The sequence below is a fragment of the Hydractinia symbiolongicarpus genome, chromosome 9 (genome assembly GCF_029227915.1).
Source record: "Hydractinia symbiolongicarpus strain clone_291-10 chromosome 9, HSymV2.1, whole genome shotgun sequence".
NCBI classification, from domain to species: domain Eukaryota; kingdom Metazoa; phylum Cnidaria; class Hydrozoa; order Anthoathecata; family Hydractiniidae; genus Hydractinia; species Hydractinia symbiolongicarpus.
The window spans coordinates 16,350,889-16,364,635 of NC_079883.1; the positions used below are offsets into that span (position 1 = coordinate 16,350,889).

Here is a 13,747-nt window from a genome sequence, read left to right on the forward strand (position 1 = left end):
TTAATTTTGCAACTAATAAAAATAATAAATAAGACTAGTCGTATACTGGCGCGTAGAAACTAGTGCAGTTGAAAGTGAATTAACAATTGAAAACATAATTCAATACATATTTCGTATTACTGTTGGCACGACGTCTGATGTCACAGATAAGGGGCCATCGTGGACTTCAAAGATCATAACCACAGTCAGTTCAAAACGCTGTCTCTATCAGTCACATCTAGGAGGACTGTAAATTTTGCTTTGCAACAAAATGACGACATAAGGACATAGGTAATTGTTGTTGCCATAGTAACAGAGAAATATTTAAAAACAGAACTGTGAGGTTTTAGTATACTCTGGACTGATATTATAATAAAAAACAAATTGAAGTGTTTTTTATGTGTAATTAAAACTAAATTTAAAAAATAAACAAAATACAAAATTTTGTACTAATTCCAAAGGTTTCGAAAGTTACAAAATATGTGCTACAGTAGATTCTTCCAGCAACATATCAAATTTTTGGCATTCTCACTAAAAAGAATCTTTGCGTAATTTCTCGCTCCGGTGCCAACCAATTGTTGCTGCTTCTTGGACTTTACATATAAGGAGTGTCTTTGCAGATTTTCTGGATGTAAACAGGGCTGTGGGTTCGATAATAGTACTTTAATCAGAAATTTTGGCGGACAGAAAACCTTACGAATAGCACAATCTGGGAAATTTTAAAATTTAATGTACATCTATTTTCATGAATCAGTCGAAATTAGGTTACTTTTGTTGTTTATAAATCTGGTTAATTCGGTTTTTTACAATCACCCGGTCTTTCACATTTTACTGGCTTTGTTTTTATTACGTTTGCACAGATTTTGCTGTTGTACCTGTTTACAAACCATGTTATGAAAACATTGACATCCTTGGAAAATAAAGCGAATGCAAGTAAAAAGCAAATTTAATTCATAATATGTCGGCAGCTACTGGGAACCAAAGCGTACCTTTAAATTGTGGAGAAATCTCAAAGCCACGTTTTTCACGGACTGAATGCACGAAGAAGAAAACAACATAAACACCGAAAGTTGCAAGGACTAGCCACCATAAGATCTAGACAAAAAAACACTCACACTACAACAATGGCTGTAGATGGACCCAAGAAAATAAACATAAATAAAGCCAACAGGTTTACCTGAGCAACATTTCAACACGTTCGTGACAGAGGAAAAATTACTCACCGGGTTGCCAAGTAGATAGATACGATAATCATTACCAGAAAATACTTGGCCCTGTAATATACAATTTGAAGCATTGCAATATGGGTAAAAAATATGAGACAAGCCGCCCAAAATGGGTACTTTAATATTTAGCAACTACAACTACAACATGTTTGATGCCAAAAAAGAAAAGACAAAAAAATATTTTGAAAGAAGAACAAAACTGTAAAATGTACCCTGTAATTGATTGGCCAATGCCATGCTTGTGACGTGAATTCCCCCTCTTTTGGTTTAAATCCATTGTTAGTCTAAAGAAACCACAAAATTCTCTAAAACGATAATCCTAAATTCTTTTAAAACTTAGCACTGTAAGCGATCATTAATGTTAAACCGAGAGTCAAACCCTTTTATGCGGAAAATCTGTCTTGAGGCGGATTTAGGTACACCGTCAAGATATCCGTCTCGAGTCGACTAGGATAAAACACTTTGTATGTACTAAACTACCTTAAGGAAATTCATTTTCGCGAGAGCTAATTTTCGCGAATTTCGCGAAAAAGGAAGTTGATGACATTTTACTTCTCAATTTTTATCATTCTCCATGGACTGTTATGCAGGACAATAAATACTGCAGAAGTTAAAATTCGCGTATATCCTATATGTAGTTTCAAGTAAATCAGAAAAGAAATTAGTATATATCGTTTTTCGGAAAGGAAAGAACAATCCAAATTTCGTGGTAATTAATATTCGCGAATAACGAGTTTCCCAATAACTTTTGCGGTAACTACTTTTCAGGAAATGGAAGAAAAAAAACAACGAAATTTTAATTCCCTATGGTAATAGCGTAAATATATCTCAATATTATAACAAAATAGTTGCTAAGAAACAAGTACCGCCAAATTTTTTTTCAAGCGATTTTACTAAAAGTGTTTGATCGAGTCTCCTTATAAGAGAAACCACATGTTGTCCACATAACAACGCTGCTGAAAAAAGCATTGACTTTAAACAAATGTCTGAAGGAGGAGTTTTTTGCGTGTATAACACTTTCCGACTACTCACTTTTGCCATCACAATATGAGATTCGTAAACACTTTCGAAAAACGACGGCGCTAGTAATTCGATGCTGACTTGTGGGACTAAAATAATAATCACGCACACAATTATTGTAGAGTAACATTAAAAAACACAGGTGCACCAAAGATTTTCGCGATGTTTCTGTATGTATGTTCGCATGTTGAGAATACATATTTATTCTCAGCCTCTGGCAAAAGAGGACGTTGTTTCTTCCTCTAGGGATCCGGCAAAAAAGCTGCAAATCAGACATTAAACGAGGATAACGATAATATATTGGTAAGTTGTATATGTAGAGAAAACAGATATTCGTTGAAAAAAGAAGTTCTTCGTACCTTGAGCGTGAGTATTCCCCTCGACATTCCATTCTGTTCCACCAGCGTACGGTATAGGATTACAAGCCATTTCTTTTTGCTCCCAGCCCCTATGTACACAACATACAAAAAAATTATTTACCCGAGCAATAACGGTATGGGTTTAAAGACTTCTATTATCTATATACTCTTTAAAGTATTAAAAAACTGCTTAATTTTTCTTTTACAAGAATTCTAGTTAATGGAGTAACATAAAAGAAGTAACAGCAATACTGATACAATCATTACAATAAACTAACAACAGCATTTGAACCCACCATTTCGGTAGCAACTGATCGGTCTCCTGTAGGGCACAGCCCGTGTTGACGTGTATAAGACGAAATATAGTTTTTACAGTGTTAATCCGACCGTTCTTTCCAGGATGTTTTGTAACTGAAACTCGCCAAATATCATTCGCGTCGCCATAACCATTCTAAGTGAGGAAATTTTTTTTCGTTTTTGCTTTGCGTTAAAACGTAATATAATTTTATAAGTTTAGTGAAAAAGAGAAACTTTTTTCCGATTAGGATCCTTATATTCCCTCAAAGCAATTTCATAAAGATCATTCAAGCCTAACCAAGAATACGTATTACAAAGAAAGTAATGGAAAATGCAACTGTCTACAAATTAAGCAGATCTGATAAAGCTCAGTTAATTTCCCTACTTCTCCATATCCAGTAACTTGTAATAGATTCTGACTGAGAGGTGCCTTCTCATGATGTGAATGCAAGTTGCGACGTGTCCTGAAAACAAGGCCATGTAAATGAACCTTTTAAAATTATTATCGAATATAACACAGGTTAAACATAGTTCAACAAGCTTTAAATTTGCCATTAACAAGATTACATTTTAAAGTGCATATGGACAGAAAATAAATAGCAGGTCACAAAAATATTTTGGAAGAAAAAATTGGCTTACATCACATGCATTAGACGTATGGTGTCGCCATCATAGACGTACTCCAGTTGTTCGGAATCATCTAAGGGAAAAACACACACACATCAGAAAAAAACACCATAGTATTCTAAAGTTAATCAATTTACATTGGATATCACTTTTTGTAGAATCTCCGTGATAGTAATAATCCGAGAAAGTTGTTAGCTCTTGTTCATCTGAAAGACGTTCACGATAAAGAAAGGACAATGGAAAAATCCTTATCCATCAAGGTTTTTCTTAAGGTCGCAGTAGCCATTTAAATAGATAGATTTTTCAGTCAGTGTATTAACAATACGAACTTTCTATATATTGGCTTTTAGGCACACAGAAACAGTTTTGTTTAATTTTTTAATTTCCTGAGTTAACAGATACACTCATTTATAAATATGCAATAAAGAAGAAAATAAGTAGCTTTCACTAGCTTAAAATTTTAACAAACTTATGGTTTTACATTGACTTCTGTGACTGGAAAACTTTTGTTTTTTTAATATTTTTCTCACAACAGCCTTTTGTTTATTTTGGAAAAAAATCTCATTACCATATCAGGCTGCATCTAGCCGCTGTCAAAAATAAATAAATATTTACAAACAAAAAAATCCGCACAACTTTTTAAAGCTTTATGATTTACAAAGCTTGTGTTAAAGATTTAAAGAGAAACGAAAATGCTATCAGAAGTTAGAGCTCTTGAGGTGAGGCGCTATGGAGATCGGATTTTATTTTTACTTTACGCACCATCTTTGTTGTTACTAAGGTTTCTCTTTAATAATTACTCTCTGTACATTTCGCAAGCGCGCAAACTTAAGTTATATTCGGCAGAATTAATTATTTAATAATTTTTATGTAGAGAAATTGTTGATGCTGAATATTTTTGGTGAAAGATAATAGTATTTAGCTATAAACAGGGGCGGATTTAGATATGCTGTATTGGTGTAAATACACTAGTAAAAATTTATCTCCAAAAAGTTAAGGTGTATTTCTGCGAACCTGTTGTTCTTTAATTTTGCGCCGTAAGTCTGAACACAGGAGGATAACAACTGTGCGCACGCTATCGGCGTATAAAACTGGTTTTCGTAGTCCCCACTCTCTGCGCCCGGGTTCGATGGTCTTGTTTCTGTCAGAACATACATATCGCCGCTCTTTCGTCCTGCAAAATATTTGATTTCCCGTGTCGATGCCGGCTTCACTATTTACACCAGTTTTGTTGGTGTAAGCTACCCATCTAGCTGGGCAAGCATTTGTCTGGTGTATTTCTCTGGTGTAACAACTAGCCAACTGGTGTAAAATGCAAACTGTACAGCAGAACGATACAGGACTAACATGCAGGTCAGCATCGCGTAGACTTTTAATCAAAGCGTTTTTTTTGGCTTTATTAAAGAGTAGCGTAAGCTTAGCGAAGCTTCATAATCGTCGTAGCAAACTTTTAAACATGATAGCTGTACATTTGTTTACGTTATTTTGGAATAATTTTACACCGAGTTTTACATTGTAAGTCGGATTTTGTTGTTGGATGTTCCAAAGTAACTTGATGGTAAATCATAACCAGAAGCTTAAACATTATTAAAAAGAAACAGAATCGAAAAAGTTTCTTTTAAAATTGATATTTCGACCTTACATTCCAATGTTCCGAAGTGCATGTGTTAGCGCTAATAGTGAAGTAAGAGGCAATGATTGAAATATAAACACAGATACATATTTGATCAACAAGAGCAATATTCGGTCAACTTTGTGACGAATTTAGCCATGTGTAATTTCAGGTTGCTACATTTTTTGTTTAGCTAATTTCTAGCGTTTATCTTTCTGCTCCCCAGAAAATTTCTTACATTTAGTTAGTTGAAAAATTTTGACATTTTAAATAGCAATCAAGCTTAAAATTTTCTTTGGGTTTTTTACATCTTCCATACCAAACGGGTTAAGCAAATTATTAGTTTTTATTAGTTATCCTCGTCCCCAGGGTTTATTGCCTATGTCAAAGCCGCTAGCGCTTACTTAACGGCTAAACAAGACTCTGGCACAGGCTGCTTTTCATAACCAGTATAGTGGTTACTATAATTATTGATTTCCGCAAAATCGCCTGAGGAGATAGATAGTTTGCTAAAATATAGATAGTTTGCTAAAACCTCGGAAACACTATTCTTTAAATTCGTGTATTTTATCAGGTAAGAATTATTTTATATATAAGTGAGAAAAGTGTGCTGGCTAGCTACCTATCTGAATTTTTTGTGCTGACTTGGGTCTTCTTTTAATTGGTGCTGATAGTCGTGAAGTTACTTAGCTATCGAGCTAGCTAACTACATAAAATAGTGCTTTGATAAGAGTGCCTTTTTTTCTTAAAGAGCCAGCAACAAAAAAACCTTTGTCCTGCTTTGCGTAATATTTCCATGGCTGGACACCCAACTCCTGTTCTTATGGGGAAAAGGGGCTACTTCTATTAGATAAAAAGATATATATTCGCACAGGACTTTTTTTAAATATTTTGCAGAAAAGTTGTAGAAACGTGGCAAAAGTTTATTGTTGCTTGCACCGAACAGTCAGGGTGAACTGATAATTAACCTGTAACAGAGTATATAGTTAGTCGATTCAGGATAATTAGAAGCTACGCACAGTATAATTAGCTGTTAAAGGCTTCTTTTTGTTCTTTACAGGTAACTACGTCTTTTTCATGTTTTTTCTTGAAATCAGAATAGTGTGTTGTTTCAGTAAACTTAATAACTTTTTTGCACAATCGTTTCTTGTTCCTTTTTTTGGTTTTTCGAAGCACAACTTTATGTGGATCTATATAAATATAGATGCCTATGGGAAGATCAATAAGAAAAGTGTTGAAATTTAAGTAAAAAAAATATCTATTGTATAAGTAGATGTGTGAGCGGCTAATTATACTGTACACACTGTAGATATAATTATTCTGTATAAATAAATAAATGATCTGTATATTTTATATGGCTAGCCTCACATATATCGAGGGATATATCCTGTCTATTATTTCCAGGGGGCATGGCTTAGATGGGAAGTCCTAGAGATTTAATGCCAATTTTGAGGTATGCAGACTCAATTAGGGTCCGCGTTCTACCAGACAACTCCCTGCAACATCCAACAGCTCATACAATGTGCCTTCTCCTATTCCTTCTAACTATTCTGTTACTGGACTTTAACTATATTATAACTATATTTTTAACTATAACTATATTTTTAACTTTAACTATATTTGAACTTTAACTATATAAAAACTGTCGCCGGACGGAGCGGACGTGTTTTTAAAACTTAGTAAAACTTGTTGTTTAACTGTTGACAAATGGAGTTTGAAAATATTGTTTTAAATTCTGTTAAAGAAATACATAGAAGGAAAAAGAAAGCTGACTATGACAGCATAGTAACTAACACAAAAGACTTGCATCCTGAAATTATTGAGCAAACGCTAAAAGATTTATGTCAACAGAATATATTAAACAAAACGGAGAGAAATGGTACAGAAAGTTATTTATTTGTGAAACAAGTAGAAGAGGAGAAAGAAAATAGCACAGACGAATCTTTTTCAGAGGAAAAGAAAGATGTTGTTGACGATTTAATCGAAGATAAAAGTGGATATCTGTACGAGGAAGAAGTTAAAAATTTTGGCCAGTTTATTAAATTTAAAAGTTTGACAACACAGGTTTGCGATTTAAAAGAATTTATTTCGTATAAACTGAGCAAGATCGGGGACAACTCGTCAAATATATTAATTAAACAACTGAGGAGTGAAATAGATTTCCTTAAAGAAGAAATAAAGGATTACAAAAAATTGGTTAGCGAAATTTTAAACAGTAATCAACGTGATCATTCAGTTGAAACGTGTAAACATGTGGAACCGATTAAACAGCATAATCAATGGAACAACGTAATCAAAGGTCCCTCAAGGTTTTCTACAAATAAAGTTAATAGAAATGAAGAATTACATCAAAACAGATTTAACGACCTAAGAGTTGAAGTTAATGACGATTCTAATCAACAAAGTTGGGGTGATCAAGATTGTAATTTTACGAAGGAGAGTCAAAATACGCACCACGTAGATGTTAACAACCATATTCGTTCGTCAAATATCTTTAAAAATAATGTAACACACAGACGAAGACCCAACCCTGTTATCAATCCGTTTCCCGAAAGAGATCAATTAGCTACGAATCTTGAGCATCAAAATGTACACCATTCTAAGAAGATACGGATAATGACCGATAGTATACCAAAAGGTATTCGAGTGAAAGAATTTAATGAGCAAATAAAAAATGGAAATGTGAGATTTAAGATATTCCCAGGAGCAAGTGTCGAAAACTTAAATTATTACGTACAACCAACACTGGAACAAGAAAAACCTGATATTGTCGTTATCCATGTAGGAATCAACAATCTTTTATCAAGTCATCTAAATGCAGCGTCAGATAACAAAATTGCCGAACAGATCCTGGACATCGGAAAAAAATGTGTGCGTAACGGAGTAGAAAAAGTTTTTATCTCTGCCTTGGTTACGAGCAGACGTGTCGACTCTGATAGAATAAACAGTATTAACAAACTATTAAGAGAAGGATCCGATCTACACGGTTATGGCTACATCAGACACAACAATATCAGAGAAGAACACCTATGGAAAGATGGCATACATTTACGAGAGAATGGTAAGATAATGTTAGCACGAAATTTTATAGCTTTTATAAATAATTTTTTAGATCAGCAGGGGTATTCAATAGGCTTGGACTAGTTTGCGATGATAATAAATCTGATATTCCTGATGAATGTGTTGGGAGTCAATATAGAAATGATCAAAATCCGACACATAATTCTCACCAAAGTTCTTTAGATGAAATACATAATTACGAATTAAGTACCCTTCCAATCCTCTTTTAGGCTATTTAAACATTAATAGTCTCAGAAACAAAATAATTGATGCAAGAGAAATTCTGACAAAATTTTCACCTGATTATTTTGTATTTGCTGAAACCAAACTAGATGAGAGTTTTCCAAACGAACAATTCTATATTGATAACTATGAAATTAGAACTAGAAAAGATAGGAACAAAAATGGAGGAGGGTTAATTGAATATGTTAAGAAAGGAATAGCCTGTAGACAAGTTAATGATTTGGGTATAACAAATAATGAAATCATTTGCTCAGAATTAACGATAAGAAATAAAAAATGGACAGTTATCAGTATTTATAGACCACCTCATTATTCAAACTTAAACAACTTTTTTGAGGAATTAGAGATAGCTTTAAATAAAGCTCTATCTAAAGTCGAAAACATAATAATTATGGGTGATATAAATATCGATTGCCATAACTCGAACGATTCTGGTTTCGAAACCTTAAATAATTTCTGTGATATTTTTAGTCTTGAAAATCTTGTCAAAAACAAAACCTGTTTTGCTAGTCCTAACGGAACAGCTATAGATGTCATTCTTACAAATAGACCCAGATGTTTTCAACACACACTAACATGTGAAACAGGATTAAGTGATCATCATCAAATGGTAACAACATTTTTAAAATCTCATTTAGCACGCTTAGCATCCAAGAAAATTATTTACAGAAGTTACAAAAATTTTAATGAAGCCAACTTTTTACGTGATGTTGAGAACGCAAATTTTATTTGTAATAGTAAAGATCCTGAACTGAATTATGAAAACCTCATCAATGTTTTCACATCTATCATAGAAAAGCATGCCCCACAGAAGCAAAAAACTCTGCGTGGAAACGAGGCACCATTTATGACAAAAGAGTTAAAAAAGGCAATATATACAAGGTCTAGGTTCAAAAATAAATACAATAAAAATCCTACTTCTGAAAACAAAATCACGTACAAGAAACAGAGAAACAAGTGTGTAAATTTACGCAAAAAGGCTATCAAAAACCATTTCAAAAGGGTAACAGAATCAGGTTTTATTTCCAAAAAAACGTTTTGGGAAACTGTTAAACCCTTGATATCAAATAAAAGTGGAATAAGCAAAGGAGATATAGCGATCGTTCAAAATGAAAGTTTAGTTACTGATAAAAAACAGCTAACCAAACTTTTCAACGAATACTACATCAATATTTTAGAAAATTCTTGTGGCATGAAACCAAATCCTATAAAATATAAGAATGTAAATGATAAGTCAAAAATGATTGAAGAAATTGTTGATAGTTTTGAAAATCATCCAAGTATCATTAAAATAAAGGAAATCAATGATTCTAACAACAATGAGAACTTCACATTCCAAGAAGTTGATGAAAATACAATTTCTAAACTGTTTATTGATTTAAACATCAAAGTATCAACAGGTGAAGATACAATACCATCAAAGCTGACAAAATTAGCAAAAAGGCACCTAGTAACGCCACTAACAGATGCTATAAATAGTAGCATAGTTTCAAACAAATTTCCAAGCAAAGCTAAGCGAGCTGCTGTAACGCCATTGGATAAGGGAGGAAAAGATAAAACTAAAATATCAAACTACAGGCCTGTCAGTGTTTTAAATGTTTTTTCTAAATTTTACGAAAGGGTTATGAAAGAACAAATAACCGCTTATATGGAATCAAAATTGTCGACCTTTCTCTCCGCCTATAGGAAATGCTATAGTACCCAACAAGTACTAATTCGCTTAATAGAGGAATGGAAGAGTAAACTTGATAAGAATTATGTGGTGGGTGCGATCTTGATGGATCTTTCAAAAGCTTTTGACTGTGTACCACATGACTTACTAATTGCGAAACTAGCTGCTTATGGATTTGACAATAAGTCTCTTCAATTCATTCTATCTTATCTTACTGATAGAGAGCAAGCCACTCGAATAAATGGGATCTATAGTCTATTTCAAATTATCTTATCTGGTGTACCACAAGGTTCTATTTTGGGACCTATCATATTCAATATATTTATAAATGATTTGTTTCTTTTTATAGAAAAATATAAGCTACATAATTACGCTGATGATAACACAATATCCAACTTCTCAAATTCTATTCCTAATTTGATAAATACTTTAGAAAACGAAGCTAAAACTGCCCTCTCCTGGTTAAAAGAGAATAAAATGATTGCAAACCCTGAAAAGTTTCACTCGATAATTCTGACAAAGAATAAGGCAGATAATTTAGGTCTAAAATTTAATATAGGAAATAAAACTATTGAAAGTGAAAATAACGTGAAATTACTAGGTGTGACTATAGACAATAAATTAAATTTTGACAGACACGTTAGTGATTTGTGTCGCAAAGCATCAGCCCAACTAAATGCCTTATTTCGATTTAGAAGTTTCTTATCCTTTCAAGCAAAATATATTTTAGTTCAAAGTTTTATCTACGCAAATTTCAATTATTGTTCCCTTATATGGCATTTTTCTTCTTCTAAATCTTTATCTAAAGTCGAAATGATACAAAAACGAGCATTAAGATTTCTGTATAATGATACGGTAAGTACATACGAAAATTTACTTAAAAATTCCAGCAAGAGTCACATGAATGTAAATCGCTTACGGTCATTGTGTATAGAAATCTCTAAAACTATAAATAACAGCAGCCCTCTTTTTATGAAAGATATATTTTGTTTAAATGATAACGGTAGGACAGTCAGAGAACAAAATACAAATAATTTGGTAGTCTCAAGGAAAAGGACCGTGACTTTTGGAACTAATAGCTTATCAGCCCTGGGACCAAAGATTTGGAATAACCTACCATCACATTTGAAACGATGTGACAACCTTAAAGTTTTTAAAAGCATGATTAAAATGTGGGACGGATCTAAATGTAACTGTGATGAATGTAAGGTCCCTTTATAGAACTTTGTTGTTATTATTGTTTATATATATAAAAAAAATGATTTTATTTAATTGTAAACATAAAAAAAATTTAGTCGATTTAGATTAGTTTTCTTAATTACTTTTTTTTGGAAACTATTGTAAATATGTGAATAATCGACTTTAAATAAATTGAAAAGAAAAAAAAAAGAAAAAAAAAAACTGGCTGATTATCAGTTCTCCTTGAGTGCCTAATTTGCTTTAAAATCTTTCTTGAACTCACCCAAAGTATCACAAAATATTTTTCTAACATTTCTTAGAAAAGACTTAATTTTTAAAAATCTCACGAAAAGGACCATCGATTTATCAAATCCGCAAATTTATCAATTTTGTGTTTACCGTTTTTTGTTTCAACTTGTTGAATTCAATTTGAAATTTCAGAAGTTAGATATGTTCAAAATAAATCCTGTATTGTCCACAGGTTTTAAAATCATGTATCGCCTGCTTAATATGTTACTTGTTTAACAAAGATATCAAAAGCCAGCTTGATTAAATTTATATACATATATTTATATATAATATTCAGAAGTGGAGGTGATCTCTATCGGCGAAAGTGAAAACTTGGACGGAGCGGGATTTAGACCAGCAACCATTGGGTTAGCGCCCCACTGCTCTGCCAACTGAGCTATCGGACCGATAGTGAGACAACTTTGCAATTGCCTTTTCTCTCACTACAGGATTGAGCCCCGTTAGTGGTTCAAGCCCACCAGGACAAGCCTTTACTTCCGCCAATCACGGCCACCTACCAACCCGCGTGTTTCGGTACATTACCTTCATCAGCCCATATATATTTATGTATTCTGGGTACAGTTTTATACATTATACAAAAGCCAGCTTGATTAAATTTATATCAACGTGTGATTAGATAAAGCTGATTTTATTGGATATACTGATACAAGAAAACAACCTAGCTCAATTAAACTTTTATATTTTACAAGTCTAGTACCTTTTTGAAAAAAAGTGTATGTCTTAGTGGCATCTAGCTAGTTATATAGTAAATAACAAAATAAAACCGAAGCTAGCTAGCTAAGTATAAAATGTTTTTAACGTTAAGCAACAAAGTTTATAAGACTATGTTTAAAATTGTGTCAAAAATTAATTATCTTGCTCAGTCTATATATCTACGCTACAATTCCTTCCCTTAGCAAGCAACTTTCCCAGTTGAACTATGGTGAAAGTTTTCCTAGAAGCAATATATACTGCGTTTAAACAGCAATATAATGTGCTTTAGCATGATAAATTCACTACTGATGACCATGATCTGGAGGGTTAAGGCGAAGCAACCAGATAAGAAACTTGTAATCAATAAAGGCATTGTCAATTTAATGCCTGCCATTCAATAATTACGTAACACCCAAATTAGCCATTTTTACCACCTCCCACCTGTTGTAACCCATAGTAACAAATCTAGTTCCCCCAGCCCCCTTGTTACATAACATTTCGAATTTTAAGACATTGTCTATTCACTTCCATAGTACCATATTTATTTTCATAGTACCAAAAACCTTTCATGTAACAGATAATCAGACTCTCATATAAGAAAAAGATATAACAGAGCCATATATTTAGCACACAAGATGACATTTTTGGTACTTTTTTGTAAAAGGGAAGGAACGAATTCAAGATGTAGATCATACACTGAAATAACTAAAAATGTCCATCATACATAAAAATTATCTGTTACATAACAAAATAGCTCTGCCCCTTCATACCCCCTCAATCTTCATAACAGTGTGTAACAAAAATGATCTAACTCCCATCCCCTCAGATGTTACGTAATTAATGATGGCCCCTAGCTACATAAATTTTTTCTTTGGTTCGTACGTTTTCAACTGTAAATCATTTTTGTGGTGTTTTCAGACACAAATTTTGTTTTAAAACGTGACATTTTTCTACCTAGCTAATACGTGACTAGTGTGGCCTAATTTTGCAAAAGTGTGATGTGTCTGCTAGCTAGCTATACATGACAGACCAACAAACTTTTAAACTTCTTAAGTTAGTCACATCAGTTGTTGAAATTGGAAGATGCATTTAGCTGGTCTGACTAAAACTACACTTCTAGAATTCTATAAAAGGACTTGTTTTGTTAAATAAAAAAAATAAGATTTATTCTTATTTAGTAATTCCTTATTACGCCTACCTATTTACATTTTAGCAAATAGCTAGCTAGCTTCATGTGTTTTCTAATCCACCTAAATTGCCAGTCATGTTTTTTATAAGGCCTTTAAAAGAAACTTTATTTTCATTCAAAATGTCAACAATGGAAATCTGCCAAAATAACATCTTTCATAAAAATATTTACTGTTTGGCTTATCGTTTTTTTAGTCAATCTTTCTAAACATTTCTCATAGACAACTTTCGTCGTGACACATAGGCAAATCAACAGGCGAATCAATACAGGCGGTAGGTCGTA

At 32.9% G+C, this 13,747-nt stretch overlaps 1 protein-coding gene across 3 annotated transcripts in view; it reads right to left on the minus strand.

Moving 5' to 3' along the window:
- The window catches only part of LOC130657018 (protein O-mannosyl-transferase 2-like), a 49,927-nt gene that overhangs the window by 2,274 nt on the left and 33,906 nt on the right, over nucleotides 1-13,747 (minus strand). For all 3 annotated transcript variants that reach the window (XM_057459967.1, XM_057459969.1, XM_057459968.1), the window contains exons 12-19: nucleotides 3,521-3,581; nucleotides 3,267-3,345; nucleotides 2,881-3,035; nucleotides 2,585-2,673; nucleotides 2,238-2,314; nucleotides 1,418-1,489; nucleotides 1,203-1,253; nucleotides 969-1,074 (exon numbers count right to left, since the gene is read on the minus strand). In XM_057459967.1, coding sequence (XP_057315950.1) covers nucleotides 969-1,074; nucleotides 1,203-1,253; nucleotides 1,418-1,489; nucleotides 2,238-2,314; nucleotides 2,585-2,673; nucleotides 2,881-3,035; nucleotides 3,267-3,345; nucleotides 3,521-3,581 — 690 coding nt within the window. The remainder of the gene's footprint in view (nucleotides 1-968; nucleotides 1,075-1,202; nucleotides 1,254-1,417; nucleotides 1,490-2,237; nucleotides 2,315-2,584; nucleotides 2,674-2,880; nucleotides 3,036-3,266; nucleotides 3,346-3,520; nucleotides 3,582-13,747) is intronic.